Genomic DNA, 24,390 nt, shown 5'->3' on the forward strand with positions numbered 1-24,390 from the left:
AGGCATATGGACAGCACTTCAGTTTAGAAAGTCATGTTTTCTTGTTCCCTAAGAGGCTACAAGTGTTCCTCTTACAGTAACAGGTGTTTCTGGGCCTAAGTTCTGCCTCATCATCCTGAAAAGTAAAGCCATGTTTTTGCTTGGTGAATGATTACAGCATAAAGGTTATTCCAGCCTCAAAGAACCAAGCATGATTACATAACACAGTTCAACTGGAGTTAAGAATCTCGTCCAAATCATTTCACATGTGACCTCAGGTGAATTAGGCCTAGTCCTTGAATGATTCTGACTTGCAGATGAACCCTGTAACAGTTATTGTGTATCACTCTGTCACCCTTCACTCCTCAGAGGTAGAAAACTTGGCGTCCTTTTGGCAAAGAGACTGACCTTGGACTCCGTGTAGCCGAGGGCTTCAGGGTGGGCAGGCAGCAGTTACAGGGAGGTGTTCCTGACAGCTCACAGTTGTGGTACAACCCTCCCTGCCTGTCCTGTCCCATCCTGCAGTCACTTCCATGGCTCTAAGTGTGACAGATAAATCATGAGCTGTTTAGTATTCGTGAGTTAGCTTTTCTTCTGGTAAAAAGCTGAAACAACTTGGCTCCAGGTGAGAGTTTACAAGCTGCTTGCAGAATGTTAAGTTGGCCACTACTGCTTGGGTCACAGCTTCAACAACCCTGGGATCGCTTCAGCATCTTAGAAATTGTGGGACAGAAAAATTTCAAAGAAACTCCCAAGAGTGATGCCCCAAACTGCTCAGATTTCTTTACCTTGGGCCAGTTGACCTGGTCCGATCCATTCCTCATGGGCAATATGAAGGGGGAACTTCTAAAGGCAGTAGTTCCCTAGGGCCTGACAAGAAAGGTGACTGCTAGTGAAACTTCAGTCTCCTTCCCCCTCCTTCTAGGAGACTTTTCTTTCTCTACTTGCTTTCACTCCTCAACCTCCTTGCCAGAGTCGTCTTAAATGCAGCACTCTGGCAGCCATGCTGCCTGTATTCAACAGGGCTCCGCAAGAGATCCTGGTTTCTATGGCTACTTGACCACCTGGCATGAGATGTGTAGCATAAACCGCCATGCAAATGCCATAATCATGGATCTGTGATAAGCCTAGAAGGCTCTGCTGCCAAAGCAGGGATCCATGGATAACTGGAGAGTGGCTAGTACATCCTAGACAAGCTTCTGGCAAATAGGGACTTTGGCAGAAGGACTCACTGAGCGGAACCTTCACTGCAACTGCTGCCTGCCCATCCTGAAGCCCTCGGCTACACGGAGTCCAAGGTCAGTCTTTTTGCCAAAAGGACACCAAGCTTTCTGAGGAGGAGTGAAGGGTGACACAGTGATACACAATAAAGTATGCAGCATGAGGCATGACAGCCACACTGCACTGGGTCACCCTCACATCTCCAACATCCCTGGCTCAGACTGTAAGGCACATTTAGCAACATGGTGCTTAAACGCACACTTTAACTCTTTTCATAGGTCATAAACTACCTTAGCTCTCATCTTTAACATTTTAAGCCATGGGGAGGTTCTAATGATATTAGTCCTCCTACTTCTATTTAGGAACAGTTCAGATGCTTGGCGTTCTGTGCTTCCCCCATCCGTGGATGACTGGAGGAAAAGAATTGTTGCTGAGTTTTTGCAACAGTTCTGTTACGTGGCTCAGTTTTAGTTTCTTTCCTGGGCAGGGATCTTGCTGGGCAAGTCAGTTTAATTAAAAACTCTCAGAACCGGTGTTTGTAATGGAAATGCTGCCTCCAGCTTCCTAGGGTTGTAGGGATTAGTCTATCTCAGAGAGAGCTTAGTGACTATGATGTCATTTGTTACTTCTTGCTAGGAAGAAAGAAAAAGCCTGGTAATGGATTTCCCAAAACTGAAGCAAAACCATAATCTGACTTAAAAAAAAATTACACTCAAGAAAACCTGGCACCATCTGAAAAATGTAGCTACCCATTCTCATCATCTGTTGTAGCTCCCGTCCATGGCAGCAAAAATAAGTGTGCATTTTAAAAAGCACAACTTTATTACTGAAGGGGAACAAACTGAATGGCATGCGCTGACAAAATGCCACATTATTTGCTAATCCTAATATGTTATTCTTCTTTAAGATTTGCTTTTCTCAGCACCAATTCAATTATAGATGCTACAAATCCTTCTGACATTTAATTCCCTCTTGTCAGAGAGTAGTAAATGTATACAGTACATGCACAGCTTTCCCATTAAGATGTTAATATATATTGGAGCACACTAGCCTTTATGCAGCATAACCTTTCTTTTCTGTCTTCTTAGAAAGTGGACGAGAAGGAATAAACGTAAAGCAAGAAAATCATGAAGACTCCCATATAGCATCCCAGGCATCTAATACTACACGTCAGCTGCATTCAATTCTAGCAATGTAACTGCATCTATACTAACGTTTCAAAGGAGCTATGTTAAGCTACTTAAAGGAAAACTGCAGTGATCATCCTCATTGTGCCACCCAGAGCTCAGTATGTGTTCATTTAAATTAGAAGTACTGCACACAGACTTTGGCTGTACCTTGTCACGACTCAGTGATCAGGACTCAGGGCTCTCTTAGACTATCACTGGCTACATTGCTTTCCAGAAACAGGCCTGAACAGGGATCGAGCTAGGAGCTCATCTCCTGCATGGCCCACTGGAAAGAGCACTGGACTTGCTGTCATTTCTGGGACAGAACTTGAGATTCGTTACTTTTCTCTGTGACTTCAGGCAGGTCAATCAGGCACTCTGAGCCATTGCGTACAATTACTTACATCACAGGGTCACTTAGAGAGGCCACTGTTTTCCTGAAAATGGAAGTGCCTATCTGGCTCAGGGCTTGGCATATCATAGGGACTTAGTGTTTGCCAAATTCAAATCTCCTGTATTAGAGCCTAAGGAGAGCTTTTCCAGTTCTTATCACCGACCCAAGGCAAATAATTACCAGTTGGTTAGGGGTAAGCGTGGTACTGCATACTCAGCATTACCCACACATGGTAAGATGCCCAATAAACACTTACTGAGTTGAAGTCGCCAAGTTCTTTCTTTTCATTTATACAGAATTGACAAACTGTGTAACTAACGGCTTAGCTGTCCTTTATGAAGGTCAAGGCTGTGGGCCTGGCAGCTGAAGGCCGTCTGATTCAAGCTGCGATTCAGGTGTACCGTTTGAGTATCAGGATATTAAATACTATTGTCAGCTAAATATGAAAACAAGTGTTTTGGGTTTTTTCTTGTTGATTTTTTTTCCCCTCTCAAATTCCTTGATTTAGTTAATTTAACCATGAGTGGAAATGACTTGATCCAACAGGATGCAAGATTTCTCCCAAGGCATTTAGCATCACCAGAGACACCCAAAGTCATGCTTGAGTCCACTCTGTTCATCTCATGATAGCACAGATTTAGAAATGTGATCGTCTTTTCCACTTTAAGCAACAGGAAGGCACTGAGGATGACACCAGAGTTTCCCTTAAAGGAATATACGCCTGATAAAGAGGACAATTGTCAAGTATTTCCAAACATACATTTCCCACTAGAATCTCTCTCTGGAGAAAGATGCTTCAGTGGACCTCAGGCATTTGGGGGTGTGAGGAGGATGGATTAATGAATATGGTGAAGTCACCCCAAAGCAGTGTCCAACCTGTAGAACTAGAATTCGCACTTTGCACCGTGGCCTGCCAACTTTTTAACTTTGGAGGAAAAGTTCCCATTGCATGGTCTCCTCCCTTCCCATGGTGGAAACAGGAGCATGTTGGATTATGGGGAAGATCAGCAGCAGGATGCAGTTCAAACACATCGTGGGGGAAGTCGTGGGTGAGCTGGCATGGACCCAATGTGATTTCTTCAGTCTACTGCCTTGTATGAAACTGAATTTTAAAAGGGAATCGACGTGGTTTAACCTTTTCCAGCCGTCACTTTCCCATGGCACTTAGGGTCACCTCCCGGGGGAAACTGATCCCATAATTTAGGGGAATCAGTGGGACAATAAGCACTGAAGTACCAGAGCAGAATTTAGGTCTTCTTTAAGGAGAGCTTGATTTGCCGCTGGGAAAAAAATTCTTCCCAGATTAGGCAGCACATTGCTCTATGCCTGATGGGCTGTAGAGAACCTGACTTTTCCCTCATTTCCCGGATGTGCACACTGAATTCAAAAGGGTCAAGAAGATTACCAAAGGCCCCAGCACACAGCAAGCTGTGGATTTCATAGGGGGAAGGGCGACCCCTGCAAACCAAACTCCTCTATTTCCTCCAGAGCCAGGAAGACCCATGCTTCACTTCTCACCGTCTCCTAAGCAAACCGTTTAACCATTTGGGCCCCAGTTTCCTCATTTATAAATGGAGACTAAGAGCCCTTCCTTAACAGTCTCACGAGATTTTCATGAAAATCTTCTATAACTGTCTCATTCTCAGCTATCTGGGTCTTCCTGTTCCAACGGTCTTCCCTGGCGAACTTTTCTAAACCGGCCTCCACCTTCTTCCAGCCCAGCCCTCACTTCCACTTTATCTGGTTTTATTGTTTCACAGCATTTGTCACTGTTCAAGATTAACTTGTTTTGAGTCTGTCTCCCTTAGTAGTGTGTCGCCATAGGAAAGCAGGGGCCCTGGCTCCTGGAAGCCACGGCAGCTCCAGCTCCTGTTGGTCTTGTTCACTGCTGCATCCCTGGTGCCCAGCCCAGAGCCCAGCACAAGGAGCTCAAATAATTTTGTTGAATGAATAAAGATCAAAGGAAGTAATACGTGTCAAAGAGCTTTCTAAGTTACAAAGTATGATACAGATACAAGCCATATCATGCCACACTTTAGATTTATGGGCCATAACTTAAATATATCTATATAGCCCAGCTGGTTTTTAGTATTTTATTATCATGATTGTTGTCATTACTCTACCAAGGGAATAAAATAGCCTGTTTGCCAAATCTGGGTCACTCTTTATGTGGGGGTTAGGAAAGAGTTCCCCCTAAATGGTACAGCTGCTGACAGTTTCTCACACACATTTCAAGCAAGTTTAGCCAGGACTTAAGACACTCCCAGGAACTGGAAGGCCATATATCCCCACCCCCAGGACTGATAATCTAAATCAAAAGACCTTTAAGTGCTCCTATTATCGAAATGTAGATTTTGTTGTTGTTTGTTTGTTTTTGAGATGGAGTCTCTTTCTGTTGCCCAGGCTGGAGTGCAGTGGCCTCATCTCGGCTTACTGCAACCTCTGCCTCCTTGTTCAAGCAATTCTCCCGAGTCCACCACCCCCAAGTAGCTAGGACTACAGGTGCATGTCACTATGCCTGGCTAATTTTTGTGTTTTTAGTAGAGCTGGGGTTTCGCCACGTTGGCCAGGCTGAACTCCTGACCTCAAGTGATCCACCCGCCTCAGCCTCCCAAAGTGCTGGGATTACAGGTGTGAGTCACCGTGCCCAGCTAAATGTAGGCTATATTTTGAAGTCATGTTTCTTGTATAATCCATTTAGGGGACTGGAGTTGGTTCAGCTAGATTCCTACTAACACCTAGATGAGGGTTAGCAAAGCCATTTAGAATTGCCCTCTGAAGCTCATGCTTTTTTTTTTTTTTTTTGGATTGTGAGGGAGATGTTGCAGGAGTTTTCCAGATCACTTTATAGGGCAAGAGCTGAAAACATGTTTTGAGAAATCATGACAGCTCTGGAATTTCTTGTTGGTGCCTTTGCTTCCAAAGCAGAAGACCGATGGACTTCTTGACCTGTGCTGGAAGGCCATTTTCTGGCACACTGTATATTTACCACCTCACTCCACTAAACAGTTCCTTGCCAAGGCCCCTCCACTGCTGAAGGGAGAGAGGCAGTTGGAGACATTTTGAAAAAGTTTTAAAATAAAATAGAAGGATAAATATGCTTAAAGCTATTCTATTCCACATGGGTGGCAATCACCACCAGCTGTCACCAGGAAACAGCAGATGTAATTGATAAAACAATTCAAAACTCTTATGGATCCATCGTCAATAAAGTTAACACCCAAAAAGTAAATGAACGGGTTCAAAGTAGAACTGGATAAGCTCCCCAGGCCTGCCAATAATTAAATCACTGAACTACACACGAGCATAATTTCTTTATGCAGATTAAAGAGGAGGATCAGCTGGGCAACTTGCTTTGCTGGGTGCGAATGGAGCACCATATGTTGCTTATGAAATTGTCATTAACGAAGGTAGCACTGGTGTGTGGGGGAGGTCGGGGCAAAGTGGACAAAAGGAAGAGAGACCATCATTATTTGGATGGAAACTGAGTACATAACATTTATCCATAATATGGAAAGGATGAAATTTCTACCCCGATCCAGCAGGGAATGGATGATGATATTATTCATTACCACAGTTTAGCATTAAATGTGCAACACCTACTCTAATTTATTGATGGACTGTTTAAGACGGGTGTTAACCTGTTTGTCTTGTATTATAATTGAATTCAGTCTCTAGGCTACAGAAATTTGAGAAGTTCATCCTTTCTCAATCAATATGCTCCCCTTCAGTGACCCATTTCAAGACAGCTTCATAAAAATAATGTATTTTGTTTTAATAAATTTAAACACTATGACAGCTGCTCAATTTTTATTGGTTGTTTTTTTTTTCCTTCAGATGTCTCTTGGCTGCTGAGTGAAGCCAAGCTCACAATCAATAGTAATTGATTAATCAGCATCCCCTTTGAACAAAGGTGCTAATCAGTTTTTGATTAGTTCATCAAACCAGATGCAAAGGCAGCCCGGCCCAGCCTGATAGTTCATCAGTGTTCTACATGACTTACGGCTCCTGAGCAATATATGACTGCAATGTTCCTGGAGGGAGTGGGGGAGGGGACAACATAATTATTAATTTAACCGAATTATTATGAACACAAACAGTTGTTGGTTTATTGCTCCTGACTTGGGTGATTGATAGAACTGCAGCAGGGACCCATCTGACATGGCGCAGTGCTGAGGCCCAGAGTATTCCTAACTGATGATGCTGGTGGAAGGGGTGGACGGCTGATTCAGTCACATTTTCCTAAAGAGGAGAAAAATGACTTTTGCATATCTGAGTGATCCTTGTCTGGCTATTGTGCCAAAGAGGAATCAGGGCCAACACACCCAACAGCTTTCTTAGGATCTTTGAGAAGATCCAATTGCCAGGGCTACTGTGTCTAAGAGAGTTGTTTTCTTTACAGTCAATCAGAACTGAGGCTGTCTGTCACCAGAAATGCAAGCAGAAATTGCTTACTTCCAGCATCACATTTTAAGCAGGGAGAAGGACTTATCCACCCTTATTTTAAAAGAAAACTAGGCAAATGTTTTTGCAGCTTCTCCAACTACACCACAAAGAAGTGGCGAAAGTGAAACACTCTCTTGATGGGCCAGCTGTCTTTCTAATCTATTTATTTATCTATACATTGGAATTTGGAAATTCATTCATTCACCCAATAAGTGTCAATTGGGTACTTAGTACATGACAGGTGTACAGCAGTGAACAAAACCAGCATGACCTCCTGGAGCTTCCAGTCTGTAGAAAAATAAATCCAACAGCTAAACTCAAACTACAGGCTACATAATAGCAAAGTGAAGATATCCCTGAAGTTTGTCAGAAGCACGTAGTTGGCAATAAATCTATGGCACTTTGAAAAATTCAGTAGTACTATCTTATTCTCTCACTGGGGTCAGACTTATAGTTAAGGACTGCACCTCAATAGCCAACTATTAAAGGGAGCTGCAGTAAAAGTGCCTCAGGAATCTTTCTTTCCAATAGGCTTGAGTAAGTGTCTACGGTCCTATGACTTAATTTCTCCACTGCAGTAACAAGAAGGGGCTTGCTTACTAACTTACTAAGTGACGGATGGAAAGGTTTAAGCTATAGCTGATTGGCAGTTAAGTCCTACAACATCATGGAGGCTCATATAATTGTTTAGCTCTGACCACTTTAAATCTCCTCCCTCCCTCCCTCCCTTGTAGGATATGCTTCTTATTCTGGATTAGTAACACCTAAATCCTGGAATCAAGCATGAAACCTACTTTTGCAAGAGCTCAGTGTGCTGTGAAAGAGGTCTGAGGTGGATAATTAGTTTACATAGTGGCGTGTGACAAAACAATTGCTCCCCGCTCCTCCCTGCCCTTCCCCAACCCTAACTTTGAAGATAACTAGAACATGGCTATTCTAGTCCCCTCTACAGAAGCAGGCAGTCAATGAGTTGCTTGTTTTTTTTAAAAAAAGATCTTGTCACATAATCCAACATCCTTAAATTGCTTTGTAATGCAACAAAATTTCTCCCCACACATTATGTATCTAGGACATAAACATTATTTGAAGCCACTGAACAGAGTGGCTTTAGTACAATCCCAAAGATAACTTGTCCTCTCCTGCATTAATTAAATTGTCCCCATTCTGAAATATAAATATCGCCACTACAGAGACAACAGGTGGGTGGGTGACCAGGGAGGAAGACAGTATTGATAAAAATTTGTTTTTTTGTTAGTCTCAAAATCCACACTGATTGCTCAGCAAACCAAATGGCCATTTTGTAGAAGTGGATAGAGCACCCACAGGTTGGACACTGCAGTGCCTTACCTAATGACTAGCCCTTACCTGAGAGGTCCTCACTGTCCAGTTCTTCTGCGGAATTGGGCAACTGAGTAAGGCCTTACAAGTAAAAACAAATCGTTTTTCTTTTCATTCCTCGAGGGACATAAACAAGACACTTAAGAACTGAGGATGAATTTCTTTAAAAACATGAGCCAAATCTCTTGCTATCTATGTTTTTGATAGCGTGACTGTATTAATCCATAAGTACATTTCTTCAATTATGTAATTTTGTTATTAAAACACAATCGAGGCAGAAAGATTCCTCAGTCTCCACTCTTCAAAGGACATGAAACATGAAGGTGAATGCTTAAAATCACTCATTCATAACAGCATGCAAAAAGAAAAAGAAAATCAATAAAGCCTGATTTTTAGCTGTCGATGTTCTGATATCTCTTAAATACAAACGTATTTAGATGTTACATACTGATGTATGTACGTTTTATTTTGCATTTTACTGTAAATTGAAATCCGCTGCCAATACTGACACACACAGTTCATTATCAATTTATGATGATCTTGGATCACATATTTCAAAATGGTACAGCATCTGCTAACTGCAGATTGCAGGTTATGCCTTCATCAGAAAATCTGATTCGCAAAATGATTTTTTTTAAAAAAGAGAATTTCATAAATCAATGGTATTCCTGAAAAATAAAACCCTCAAAGCTGAAAAAGCAGTTAGGTCAGGAGGCAATCAAATGGGGGCTTGCAATGCCTGTATCCGAATCAATTCCAATGCTGGCCAGCTGAGATACTTCTCAGCTAGCTTTGATTTGAATTAAAAGGGGTGAAGAAGGAAGTAGATAAACAATGGGAGGCTCAGATAGGAGATGGTTTCCATTTCCTTTTGCTTTATTCGTGAGCTGATCCTTTCATGAAGTTTATTTAATAACACAGAAAGTTAGGCATTCAAGACGGCTTTACTTGTTCTTTGCTGTTCTGCTCAAAGTCCGGTGTGCCTGACTGCCTAGGTCCTCTAAGTTGCACAGCAGTGTGCTCATACTTCTCTAGTCAAATCCGTTCCTTTTAAAGATGTCTGTGGACTTCATAAACTGCAAGGTCTTTGAAGAAGCAAGTTGTGTTTATTTTTGCATCCTTCCCTTCTGCTACAGCCACCCCACAAAGTGTCTTCTCAGTGAGTATTTGTTGAATTAATGATTTGGGAATAAGGCCCAATCAGAGCATAAAAGCAACCAAAACAAATGCTTTCGAAACAAGTAATGTCAAACTGATCAGTATTTTTAAAGGCTCAAATGAACCAAAACAGTCATGTGCAAATGATCACTGAAGCCTGCATTTTGTAAGTTGCTTTATAAAGAAGCCAAACGAACACTGATAGCCAGGTCGATTCTTAAAAGGAGGCTGTCACACCATCAGCCCTTGAGGAAGAAGAACTTCCATCATGACCCTCGGGTGCTAATACTCAACAGCAGGTGCTGAGTAAAAATGGGAATATTTTGAGCCCACAGGTATTCCCAGACTGTAGATTTAGGCAACTAAAGGGAAAGCAGTGAGCAATGCAATCAATTATAGAGGCAACTGAGTAGGGATGCTATCCATTTGTTCTGAAATCTGATTGGTTGATAGTATCCCTATTTCTAATTGGCTTGTACATTGTATAAAGACCGATGAATACAATTATTTAAATAACTGTTATAAATGGGCAACATAAAGTACTTCTTTGTAGTTAATTATAAATTTGCAGTTCTCAGAAGGCTAATCTCTCACTTCTACCTGGCTCAACAAATATCAAAGTGTCCTACATACGTGCTTGGTGCCCACTGAACCCCATTAAACAAGGATGTCTCAAGTAGGCAGCTTTACTGCTGAAGGCTTACTTCCTTGGGGAAGGCATTAGAAAGCTAATTAATAAAAACAAAAAGATAAATATGTTTATGAAATATCATTGATATGCAAAGGTTTCCATTAAAAGCAACAGACAGTTGATATACACCTCATTAAAGCAGAAACTGTCATTTTTAATGGCATAAACTTTAAAATAAATCAGTTTATCTGGAATCTACTGCTTGGATTATGTTCTAAAGCAGTAAGCCATTTAGGCTAGTGGCGTTAAATTTGTTCTTGTAGCACCATTATATTGTATGAATCTACAATACTCTGCCATAGCTGGATAATTTCTGAATAAATATAATTAAGAAGAGTTTACTGAAGCACTGGGTGTACAAGTGGGGACACGTAAAATTTATCTCCTAAAACTGATTTGGCTTAGGTATTTTTCTTTCATGCTAAAAATTATACACTTTTCATTGTCTCAAAGAAAAAGACAAAGATGTATTTTATGAAGCAGAGAACATTCTTCAAAAGGAGACTTCACGCTTTAACAATAAGTGGGAAATTACTTCTTGTGTATTCTCTTGAAACTTTCATATCATCCATTAAAGCCCCTTTCTAGTCACTGCTAATTAAAATGTATTCAACATATGTCTTTAAACTTTGTTAAACAAATGAAAGTTTACTTTTTGTCCATATGGGATTATTTTTGAGCAATTAATAAAGTCCTAAGGATGCAAACATGGTAATTTAATATATGCATGATAGCCATCTCTTCTGCAGAAACGTGTATTTCACTTTTTTATGGTGCTACAATGTGCTATAACATACCCTTAGCCCTCTCAGGTAATGCTTTTGCAGTTGTGATTCTTCATTTTCAACAGTAATTGCTGGCTTCAAAAAGAGATATGATGTGGCAATTTTAAACCAGGGTAAGGAAAACCTCAAAAAATTAGAAACAATAAGAAATTCTAGAGATACTTAAATCAATTCAAGGTCAAATACAATTTAAATGCTTATGGGCTCAGTGTTTCAGGGTATCATTTCTTTCCAGAAAATTTTAAAATACAATGATCGAATAAAACCTCCAGAAAACAAAAACAGCCCACTGGCCCTAGTACCATTCCCATTATGAAAAACAAAGTAGGCGATGGTCTCTCTCTTACCTAAGCAGCATACATCTGATCACTTGGCCATATTATGGAAAATGTTACTTCCACCACCAGCCATGAGTTCAGACGCCCCCAGTAGTTTTAATCTAAAAACTCAGTCATCCTGTTCTTCCTGCTTTGTCAGCTTTTGTGGAGAGTTTTCCCTTCTTCCCATAAGCAGAAATTTGGTTCACGCCGTTAGACAGTAGCACATTGTTTCCAAACTGCATATCAAGGCTGAAACACAATCTTCAGGTCCTGCAGCCATTCGTAAACCTCTTGAGCTTTGCTCTTGTGTAGAACATACAATGTCTGCAGAGTCCCGTGACTGAATGACAGCCTTTGAATGCCATTGTTATGTGCTCATACAGAGAGATGTACATAGAGGCACATACACAGATGGTGGACATAGCGGTTGTAGTAATGCGCACTGCTGGCTCTGTTTCTTTAAAATGGGCTTAAGAACTTCCCCACAACTGAATACAAAGTATAATAAGAAAATTTCATGTGCTTTTAGAATTTGACCATGGTTTGCATTATTTATAAACGAGTTGGGAAAAGGAAGAGCTACGGGGGCAGTCTCCTAAGGGCAGGGCTCGTAGGGTATGAGCATGTAGCTAGCATAGGTCAAACATTCTGAAACCAAAACTGAAAATGAAAAATTATTCTTCAGAGGGGTTTCCAGTTTGCGTCTTACCACAATTATATACTGAATTAAGAACGATTTAAAAACTCATTGGGGATATAAAAATTCATGAGATCATCAGCCTCTACTGCATTAAGAGGTGAAAAAGCAAGAGGACAGGTAGACTTGAAAATAATAAAATGGAGAGGGGAGAGAAGGGGCACAGAGAGAGAGAGAGAGAGAGAGAGAGAGAGCCAGAGAGAGAGACCTCAAACCCAGAGGAAGCCAGCTGACTGCAGTGCCGCAAAAGCACAAGCACTATTCCAGACCATGGGCATGCTGTCACCCGACCCCTCACGTGGGGGAGGAGGGTGGGGAAAGGGAGAAGGGACACACAGGGCAGAAGGAACAAGGCACAAGACACAAAAGCGCCCACATATGAACAAACAAAAACCATCACACGCACCCACACATCAATAACATAATGACTACACCATCCGTGCGTTAAATCACTCATGCATTTCTCAGACCATGTGGCATCAGGATTTGGCAGAGTGGTTTTTGCATTGCTCAACATGCACACATAACACAGGATTCTTCCTGTCCAGGCCTTAAGGATGAGCTCCAAAAACACAAATGCTCAAGATCCTTATTCAGAGAAGATCCTTTGTGTCAGCCTAGTCTAAAAATCCCATTCTTAACACTCGTTTATCTTTACTATCAATTAAATCCTTAAAAGCATATTGTGGCTAATTGTTGTTTGGTTTTCTTTTTGGAGAAAATCCACTTGATTTTGAATCATGCCCATGCACTTCTAACCTTCCAATACATGCTTATTCCAGTCAGATATTGGTAAGAACAAATGGTCAACATACATCAACAACTGGTATAAACTTCATACATACTCTAGCAACACAAGCTTGAATAAAATGTTTTAATGAGTCTTCAAAGGGAAAGCTTTAAAAATTGTTATTTTTTTCTTTTCCTTTTTATGATAAAAACACGGAAATATAGAAGGAAATCCAGTATGAAAACTTTTAAGACCAAATAAGATGGCCATAGCTGATTGACCTAATGTCTTGTCATTTAAGTTGCTAAGTTATCAAACCATTCAACGTTTCTAGGCCCAGATCACCATAACAAACATCTCAAGATTATTCTCAAATGAATCTAAGTCAAATGGTTGCTGTAATGAAGAAGTTGTGTTTTCAGCTACAATTCACTAGAATAAAATCAGTTCTCTATCCTCATCTCTTCGGAAATCTCAGATGCTGCTCTGTAATTTCCACCATGTTCTATTACCTTTTCTATCCTGACAACTGACCTGGAAGTTCTTCCCCCACATCAAGTAAAATTTTAGATACTATCTGGCTTTCATTACAGCTTCCTTGCTGTGGGTTAAAGAGTATGCTGTTTAAAATAGTGGCTGGAGCCCTTTGTCAAGATGCCACAAGGATTTTGGACAAGGTAAAGAATGCATTTATAAGTGTATTATACAGGGATCAGCCTAGATTATCTATCACTTTTCTATCCCTCTGCCGTTAAGAAGTCATATTCGAAGTATATATATAAAATACAATAAATCCCTTGGCTCTAGGTATATTCTTCATGCACTGCTAGTCAATAACATCTTACTGAGGTATCACTAACTTGAACATTGTCCGCAAATGAATAGGAAGGCAGTTGCTTCTCACAGTACACAGACATCTCTATTACCTGCCACAGAAATGCTATAATTAAAGTCCCATTCCAAGTGTCTCTTCCTTATTCCACAAAAAGAGATCACCTTCCCTTTCTCTCTCTCCAGGGAAGGACCTGATTAAAACTAGTACTCTAAAATCAGGATCAGCTTGTAGGTTAACTTCTTATTTTTCAGATTAGGGGACAAATTTCCTACTTCGAATAGCCTATGCAACTCTGAGACCTACGTCCACTAGAGTCACGTAAGAACATGAATTTTATTGAAGGGACCTAGAAAATAGAATTCTGGAGCTTTAGGAGACAAATGATCAATATTTCTTCAAGGATCTCACAGAATTTAGGAATCATATGGTTACATTACATCAGGGGTGTCCAATCTCTTGGCTTCCCTGGACCACATTGGAAGAAGAATTGTCTTGGGCCACACATTAAATACACTAACAATGATAGCTGATGAACTAAAAAAAAAAAAAATCACAAAAAATTCTCATACTGTTTTAAGAAAGTTTATGAATTTGTGTTGGGCGGCATTCAAAGTCGTCCTGGGCCGCATGTGGCCCATGGGCTGTGGGTTGGATGAGCTTGCATTTTATCTTGTAGTTAATTGTAGTAAGCTCAAAACTTAAAGTATCTTAAAAAGAATACAATAAAATCTCTCTAACTACATTAAAATAACCCTTTGAGAATAATCGATAAAAGTCAGGAGGTGCTCAATTAATGATGAAACCTACAAATAACTGAGCTTAATGGAGTGCAATGCCTGAGATGTAGCAAGCACTATGGGGCATTACCTTAGAAAGTGGAAGTTTTATACCTAATTGATTTCTCATGACTGTCAGCGTACTGGGCCCCTTTATTTTATGAACTTGTCCCTTTGCACCAACGACCAGCAAGGGCAGAAAGAAATAGGAATGGGGTGAGGAAGGATATATTGCTCAGTACCTACGCTTGTTTTGCTTTCTCAGAATAAGTCATAGGAAGCCAAAAGATGGGGTGACCTGCCAAGCATCAAGGCCTGACCTTCAAGGACAGGTCCTACAGAGCTTAGAGATTTTCCAACTGGTTGAGTTATCAAATGTAGGACTCTAAGTGAGTCAGTGTGTGCCAGGAAATGTTTCTTTAAAAGTTGAATTAACATGGCAGGGTTGGCTGATCACCTCTTGTCATTTAAATGATAGATTTCCACCCTGTACAACAACAGGCAAACCGATTCAAGTAGGCCCTTTACCAAATAATTCCCTTGGATTCAATTATTAAAATTCAGCCCAGTTTTAAACTAACATATCTTTCCTAAGCACAATCTTGTCAGGGTTAGATTTGAGCTAAGTAATAAAGTAATATACAGATGAAACATGATTCTCATTTTCTGACTGGAGAGAGATAGAAAAGTTAATGGACTTATTCCAATCCAGTAAGTCATTGGTGAGATGGGGAAAAAGAGATCATATTTCCTGATGCCCCTCCGGAGCTTTACTCACTCAGTTTTTATCACCTTGTGGTTAAAAACGTATTACTATTTTACCTGCAAGCCACACACACACCACTAACTTATTTAAAGTCCCATTTAATGCTGATAAAATCGACATATGGTATCGTTCTTGGTTTGGAGGAGTTTTCTGCCAAATGTGAGCATAAAGTTATATGAACACACAGAGATTAGGAGTGAACCAGTGAGGGGTACTGGGGTAAATATGATTAGCAACATAATTAAAGTCATGACCTTTCTAAAGAAGAGCAATGACCTTCCTCATCATAAGCTCATGATTTTAAACAGGAATCTTCCTCCCTGGTCTACCCTTCCATCTCAACTTTACTAAGTGACACAAGTGACACAAATGACTCCTCTTCAAGGTTTACTTGGGACTATGGCCTATATATAAGCAAAGCAACTGAGCCTTTAATTCAGATGTTACCGTTTTCCTGCAAATACTCGTTTGTTTGAAGCCCCATGTATTTCAAGGTTTGGTGGAGTTTTGTAAGTAAGGAGGACTCTGTGCAACTGAAACTCCTACAAATTCCAGCCACCCAGTGGGGAGAAGGTCTCATCTCAGATTGCATCCATTGGCTACTGAACTCACAACAGAAATGACAAGACTCAACATCTTTTCAAACCTTAAAAAATTATAGTACATTTATGAGGTCAGTCTACTTGAAACATGATTTCCCTTGAAGACTACATTTCTCTTTTTCCCAGGCTTGCCTTGCCTCTCAGCAGCGCTGAGAAAGTAGATAAACAGTAATGTGATACCAACCGTGAACTGCTGGTTCTGTCGTCGCCGTTGTGTCTACAGACGGGAACAGAGGATTGGAGGAAGGGAAGAAACAGGAGGAACGGCATGCAAAAAAAGGGAAAATGGAAAAAAATGGAACAGATAATATATGAGCAAGCTTTCAAAGAACATCGCGTGACAAGCAATAATAAATGAAAAGCAAAAAGCATTTGAAGTGAGTTGCACTGTTTTAAGACATGCCTTGAGCTCAAAGCTGCGAGCCAGTGAGGAAAACAGTAAATTATTTGGTTCTGGGGGTCTTGCCAGGACACATATATTTGCTAGTCAATAGTCAGGTGGACATGCAAAGTGATGAGAAACACCAGTGCAAACTCAGTGGCTGGTAGATGGCTCTTAACGCATCAAGGCTCAGGACTGCGACAGAAAAGCTCAGTCGAAAGGCTGGTTCAACAATGGATTCATAGCATTCAAACATTGCCTTTGTTTTAACCCAACCCACCCAGGCACGTGGGCTTCTTGACTGCCAATTAGGCATCATTGAATCCATCACACTTTTAGGATCCTCTTACTGCTTATGCTCAGATGCCTGCAGATGAATAGACAGGTTTAAGTTTTCCATCCAGTGTATTATTGCAGCACAGTTTAGCCGGAAAGTTCAATTAACTGGGAGGCCATGGCAATGAACATGTCCAAGGTTTTCACAGATTAATTTCTACACACACACACACACACACACACGCAACCATTCTTCACTCTAAAGCTCTTAATGTTAAAATCCAAGAGCAGAAGCCTTTCATGAAAACATCCAAGTTCACACAATCTGCCAAATGCCACTTCTAATCATATGACATTCCAAAAATTTAAGTATCCAGCCATCCTTTCGCTCACAATTCAGAACCACGTTCACCGTTCTGAGGGGCCGGGAGTCCTGCTTTCATGGCTGGATTAGGAGAGAGTGCAGTTTTTTTCCCCCCCATTGCTAGATGAACTTGCTGTGGAAGGAAATGTGTTTTGTCTCTTTCTTCTTCTATTTCTGATGCTGTTCAAGTTTTCTCCTTCTTCTACCAGGCTTCTAAGCCAGGCTTGCTGTACTTGCTCCTGTTCACAAGAAATTCCTCCAAGGAGCTCAAGGAATTTTCTTTTTATTTTTGGCTACAGGGGAAGTGGAATAAATATCTAACAAAAGGCAGGGTGACATTCTTTTTCCAGAGTCATTTTATCACTCTTCTAGTCAACCTCACCCAGGCACGTTCCTTCTACGATTCACTGCTGGCGAAAAGAAATGGTGACACTGAGACACAAGCTAATCATCTCTAGTCAAATGGTGGTGGCTGAGGTAGGATTCTGGGTTAAACTGCAAGCAAGTAGTTCACTGTCCTTTTGTAGAATGCGACTACTTAGCTGGTAATTGCTTTCATGAGCTGTGGAGACTCCAAAAGACTTTCTGATTCAACACAGGCAATGTTTAAATGCACTGGAACTTCATATGAAACTTTTCTGGGGGGTGCAAATGAGCCTGGTGCTTCTGATTTATCAATCTGACACATGAATTCACACCGGCGTTCCCCTTCAGTTGGCATGCCTTCCTCAGGATCCTACACCATCAAAAATTAGATCCCTTCTAAGGAGCCAGAATTGACCAGAAGTCTGAAAGGCCAATGCTGCTTAATATTACTGATAGCTTAGTTTCTGAAGAATAGATGAAGGAAAGAGAAACATACAATATACCGCGTAAGAACAAAATACTTACAAGTCAAGTCTGTGTGCATAAAATAGCAGTAAAAAACAATACAGAACACTGTACAGTTGAAACACACTCTGTCACAGATTCTCCTGACACACATGACACATTTTCTTAGTTGAAACATCCAAGTGCAGCATTAGGTACTTTAAATTTGAGGGGCAGAATCAAATGCCCATTTGTACAGAAACATGTATATGCATGTTAATACATTTTATAGATAGGCATTGGCTCCTTTCCAAAATTCCAAAAATTAATCAACACTCTGGCTCATTATTTTTGTAGTAGCTCTTCTAATATGCTTTCTTTTTCTTTTTTTTTGAGATGGAGTTTCACTCTTGTTGCCCAGGCTGGAGTGCAATGGCGTGATCTTGGCTCACCGCAACCTCCGGCTCCTGTGTTGCGATTCTCCTGCCTTAGCCTCCCAAATAGCTGGGATTACAGGCATGCGCCACCACGCCTGGCTAATTTTGTATTTTTAGTAGAGACGGGGTTTCTCCATGTTGGTCAGGCTGGTCTCAAACTACCGACCTCAGGTGATTCACCCGCCTTGGCCTCCCAAAGTGCTGGGATTATAGGCGTGAGCCACTGCGCCTGGCATATGCTTTATTTTCACCAGGTAAATAATTAAGTACGAATGAAAGAAGGGCGGGGGGTGGAGTAAAACCTAAGGGTTAGAGTCATCAAAAATAATATCTGAGCATTAACCAATGACCCCAATTTACTGTCTTCCTACATCACAACATCATGTCAGCTTTAAGACAAAATTAAACCAAGTAAAGCTAGGCGTCTGCTCCTAGGTGGGTACTAGAAAATAAATGAAGGAAAATCCACAGTGCATCTTGCTTCCCCATTGTGGGGATGGGAAATCCATCAATTGCACCCAAAAGGGGAGGAAAGTGGGATGTTGAGAAGAAAAAACACATTCTGAAACGGTTAACAGCAAACACATGTTCAAGTCAAACACACAATTACTGCAGCTGGAAATGGCAAAACCACGATCAGCAATGGGGTAGGAGACTGCAGCAGAAACACAGGCTGCCTACAAAGTTCAGAGCAAGATTGACGGTGTGTCTGGGGAGTCACTGACTCCATTTCTCTGAGAGCATCTGGAATGCTACTTGAACAGAGGTTATTTTCAAGTAAAAAATTAAGAAAACATTCTTTAGAAGTAACTTTGTGCTCCCTGCAGGAGACCGCTATGACAGAATCTAATTCTCCTTCATAATTGCATTATGACTTCATGCAGAAACCAGACACCCTGGCTCTGAAGTGAGTGCAACTCTGTGAGGCAGGATTTATTAGGGTATCTTAATCAGAAAACCGGAGAAAAGTGCAAACATGCCCTGTGAATCAACTTGTGCGGTTACCATATTGTTGGGTAACATTCTAAGTGTAGAGGCAAAATGCAAATAGTAAAATTTCAATGTAAGTGATAAATGCTGCAATCAGCTTGAAAAATGAGAAAGTCTAATTGCCCTAACAAAGCCTTTTTCAAACCTCATCTTGCTGCTGCCTTAAAAAAAAAAAAAAAAAACCTTGAGCTAGCTTATGAGAAAAACAGGTCACAAAAAATTGAGCTGGACTTATGGTGGTGTTGGGTTATATAGACATTTAAAAGGCCTAGCTGAGCTACTGTCTCTTATTTTAATTTTAATTACAAAGAAAGCAAATTGATTGCCTATTTATTTTATATGGCCAAGAAAAAACAATCCCATCTTCTTGAAAACCCAGTAAGTGTGTACGGTCTTAACAGTCACTCTCCGGCTATTTTATGAGTACAGTCAAACGAGGTATCCAAAGAAGGGCCCAGCACTCTTCTTTGAAAGATGCACATTCTACTCAATATTGACTTCTCTGCTCAGTCTCCTAGTCCTACAGTTTACCAGACCCCATCTTCAATAAATGAAACATCACATACATGTATTGTTGCAGTATATTTACAAAATAAAAAAAGCTCTGACAATGTGTGAAATTAGAGACACTAGCAATTTAACTAAGTAGCAAAAAAAAAAAAAAAAAATTACGCAGGAGAGGCAGCTGGGCAATATTTAGTTGAAACAGTCATGTGTAAGCTCCACTGTGGCACATTCTAATCCTTTCATATGGATTCTCTCCAACTTAGAATTGTTCATTGAGTGTGACAGACTGGGGGTTTAAAACTAATCCATAAATTGGTCCATGGTCTCAAACACAACGGGTGCCATAAATGAAAATGAAAATCCTAGAACAAAATTAAATTCACAACCTTAAATATTTTTTCCCCCAATTGATCTGTGGTGCTCCTGCTTTACAATGCACAGACTTGCAAGCCTGCATTTTGGGGTGTGTTTGAGTAAGGTGTATATTAAAAAAAAATGCACGGTGTGATTGATAACCCACAATCTACTCAAAACCAGAGCTTAATTGTAAAAAAATTAAATTCTCTCATTTTTTATTGTCATAAGCCTAAATGAAAGCATACGAAGCAGTTAGACATATTTTAATACACTTTCTCCCAGTTTATTTTCTTAACTAAAGTCAATAAGAAGCCAATGGGTTTTCTTAATTGAATTCCCCTTCAGTTTGTGTTATGGAGGTGCTTTAAATCTAGACACTAGGATAGGCAAGGAATTCCCCTGACAATTTTATTTTCATGGTTGTGCTGTGCTGGCCAATATATATTAAATATATGTTTTTTTTTTTTTTTTCACTTTCAAGTTATTTGAACTCGATCGAAAACAAAAATAACTGCCAGAAAATTAAACTCTGGAATTTATTTTCTCCTAGTTTTCTGGCTAATTCTTTCCATCTATGTTATGTTTTAATCAAACTCCCCTGTCTTAGGGATGGGAGAAGTGGATAGGAACGGAACGAAAACTAAAAGGCCCAAATAGGAGAGCCAGGATAAAGCTCTCTTCCTTGTTAAAGTCACCTCCCCTGTGAGTGAAGAGATTGTGTGCTACAGAACAGCAGGAACAGGGGACGATTTTTTTTTTGGGATAAGCAATTTCAAGTTTTGTTAAAAGCTTCTTCAGAATTGTTCACTCGTGCTGTTGTGCCCCTGAGATCTTTTCATTTGCAAACCAGATGTTCTGCAAAATAACAGGAATCTGTATAGTGGTTTCATTTAACAAGAAAAACAATTCCTATATCATGTTGTGTGTGAATGCACAGTGGAAGGGGGTACAGATAAGAGGAAGGCACAGGGGAGGGAAGGAAAAGAAGAGGGTGTTGCCAGGAAGGTAGTGATGGAGAGAGGAAAGAGGCTGTCTATAAGTTGTAGCACATTTTTAAGTCTTGGCAAATTTTGTGTTAGGTATGGGAGGGTTGGGTCCTTCAGTCAAGTCTTTTATTTTTCACTACCAAGATAGCTCTAAATATCACTTTTTAATTCTGGGAAACCTGTATTCACAGTATTATTTGTTTGCATTGTTGATAGGTCTTTAGTATGAAAACATGTCACATCTTTATCTCCAGGATTATTTTTTAAAAAAAGAGCATAAAATTATTGAAATTATGATAGAGGCATTAAAAACTTTTCTACTTGCATCATATTTCTCATTCATTTTTCTTAAAAATGTGGGGTCAGGTGGCCTCCATCACTGTAGTATTCAAGTCTTTTCTCATTCCCTCCTAAATCAATATGGTCAAAAGCTGGTTAGCTATGTTGTTATTTGTAACAGGTTTACAATCATCAGAAAAAAAAAATGTAGACACTTAAGACAGTATGAAGAAAAATGGACACACACTTTTTGGAGTAAAAACTTGAAAAGGTGGCTTACTATGTAAAAGGTGGCTCATGAGTATTTACTAGTGCTCCCAAAACATTCTTGTCACTAGGCATACTGGTATATCAATAACACTTGATGAATATTCAATAAATGCTGAATGAAAAATAATCTTAATGAAGCAGATGTCAACTCTAGAAAAAAGGCAATTTAGTAAACATTCTGGGATGAAGATGTGTATTTCCTAGAAAGAGTGGCCTAATCTATGCCTGGAACATAAATACACGCAAAATAAACACACATTGAAGATAGATGCTTGAAGTAACATTGGACCTTCATGCGTAACTTCCAAAATGCCATCCTTTCTTATCCACATTTTGTCCCTTCTTTGGTGGCACAGACCAAAGTCCACTGTGACACTCTCCTCAGTGTCTATGGCATCTTCTGCCTGTGCCACCGAATCACCCCAATTGCACAGTATCTCTTATTGGGTTCCAATGTGTGTAACCTGTTCTCACAACCGTTATTATAAGGGGTTTAGGGAGTATTTTGTCTCCATAAGCACTAGCATAGTGCTGTACACATTATGGGCATTCAATATTTGTGGAGTGCATAACTAAAAGCAGACCAGCTCTTGAACCATGCAAATATCAATAGCAAAGAGTAGGAATCATTAGGCTAAGACCCTGGGGAATAGCCAGCTCTATTTGGAGGAAAGCTCTCTATTATCATTTAGATGGTTAAGACGTAGACTCAGTCTTAAGGACAGATGTGCTTCTTTGCTTTGTACCTAAGGAACTAAAAACATGTGCTCTGGTGTCAAGTTTCCCAATTGGGCATATTCTATAAATATCACTGAAGGATAAAGGCTATACCCACCTTCTTTATTTATGTGATCTAATCCACATTACATATAACAAAAGCTTATGATTTCAGACTATGAAAGCCAAAAATAATAATGTGGGCCTGGGGGTAGGAATCATTTGCTACAAGGTATATTGGTTTTTGAGTACTTAGATACCAATAAGAAAAGCCTGGCTGTTTTCTTTTCCTAGGAACACAAAATATTTAATTGGGTACATACTTTTAAAAAGACGAAAACTCATTTAGAAATGACCTACTTCATTCTTATGAAAGGATTTTTTAATATGTTTCAGAATTTGGCCCTATAGCTATTCATTTCTTATTCTGAGGTGGTTTTAATTTTTTAATTTATGACAGTCACACGTATAGTGTGACCTTCAGGTTGAACTCCTCCCGGTCTGAATGTTCTCTGGCAGTTGCTAAGAGTATTTAAAACTGAGTGTGGAGTCCTTTCCATGATGTTCCTCATCAAGCATCTAACTCAAGATGCAACCAGGCAGAAACAAAACAACAGCCACGCTAACTAGGAAGGGAAACACAACATGTTTTCCTGAGATGATTACAGGAAAAAGCTGATCCAACTGGAAGACAGGGGCTAACACTATTATAGAAATGGGTACGTTTATGTACACCTAACACACAAAGTCAACTAATTACAGAGAAAGTTAAAAACAAGACAGAACAAACACTTCCTACTCACCCACACTCCCCCCACCTCCCCCTGCCACCCCAGCACGGCAGTAAGTTTTTCTTCTCTTCTAGTTTTTGACAGGAATCTGTGTGAAGAACTCTTACCCGGGGTAATGGCTGGCTGTCTCCATCTTTTAACAAAGGATTCCAGGGGCAATTTAAATTATGCAATTTATGCTTCCATATGACAGCATATATCTTCATGAATGAAACCACATGGACAATTTGACACAATAAAAAAAAAAGGAACAGGAGCTTGCCAATAGCAATAGTTGAAACAGAAATATATGGTCAGAATATCAATATACAGGAAAGATAAGAGACTCCAGGGAACCTCGTGGCAAATCATAGTGAGGGTCTGAATGGCTCCCAATCTAAAACTGTTTTATAGTTGGAAAAAAAATTTTAATGATACTATAATGGCTTCATGGTTTTAAAGCCACAACAAGTTGATATGGCAAGTTAACATTAAATACAGATGCTCCTTGACTTACGATGGGGCTATGTCCCAGTCAACCCACCCTAAACTGAAAACATTGTAAGTTGGAAATCCATCTGATACACCTAACCTACCAAACGTCACAGCTTAGCAGAGCCTCCCTTAAACATGCACAGGACACTGACATTAGCCTATAGTTGGGTAAAACCATTTAACACAAAGCCTATTTTATAAGGTGCTGAAGATTTTATGGAATTTATTGAATACTGTGCTGAAAGTGAAAGGCTGTACGGGTACGGTTTCTGTTGAATACGTATTGCTTTTGCACCATCCTAAAGTCAAACAACTGTAGGATGAACCATCATAAATCAGGGGCTGTTTGTATTCCTTTCAGTACTTTAGAGACTACAAAAATTTTTCCCTAGATAAGGCCACACTTAGATGCGTGCCTTCGTGTGTAACTCTCCAGACCTGCTCCGTATAGGGTAAGAAGGACGCAGAAAACGCCCTCTGCTCCCACCCATGAGGGGTGTGATTCTGGGTGGGCAAAGCAGAGTCAGATTTGGCTTATAATTCTTCTCTTTGAAGGGTCTCCACGACGAAGCTTTAACATGTTTCAAGGAAGTCAGGTGACTCAGAACAGAATGCCAGTCTGCCTTCCTAACAAGGGGAACAATTTGATTATCCTGGTTATGGAATATAAAAGATAACACTGGAACATTTCCTTTCAGAGAAATCAGAAATCAACTATGACTTCTCAAGTTTAAAAATATTTTTCTATTGCATGTGTACATTTTTCTTGTAATGAAACTCTGACCTAGGGAATGGGTTTCAGTTATTGCATTTGACTGGGAGAAAAGAAATAGACGACTGTGG

General features: G+C 40.2%; 1 protein-coding gene across 8 annotated transcripts in view; it reads right to left on the bottom strand.

Moving 5' to 3' along the window:
* Nucleotides 1-24,390, bottom strand: part of CADM1 (cell adhesion molecule 1) — a 338,141-nt gene that overhangs the window by 13,021 nt on the left and 300,730 nt on the right. For 3 of the 8 annotated variants that reach the window (XM_011926804.1, XM_011926802.1, XM_011926801.1), the window contains 2 exons: nucleotides 16,092-16,124; nucleotides 8,575-8,628 (listed from right to left, as the gene is read on the bottom strand). The exons of 3 other annotated variants lie outside the window; for them this stretch is intronic. In XM_011926804.1, the coding sequence (XP_011782194.1) occupies nucleotides 8,575-8,628; nucleotides 16,092-16,124 (87 nt within the window). The remainder of the gene's footprint in view (nucleotides 1-8,574; nucleotides 8,629-16,091; nucleotides 16,125-24,390) is intronic. 2 more of the 8 variants (XM_011926803.1, XM_011926806.1) reach the window with 1 other exon arrangement.

Source organism: Colobus angolensis, unplaced genomic scaffold, assembly GCF_000951035.1.
Source record: "Colobus angolensis palliatus isolate OR3802 unplaced genomic scaffold, Cang.pa_1.0 Scaffold7, whole genome shotgun sequence".
NCBI lineage: Eukaryota > Metazoa > Chordata > Mammalia > Primates > Cercopithecidae > Colobus > Colobus angolensis.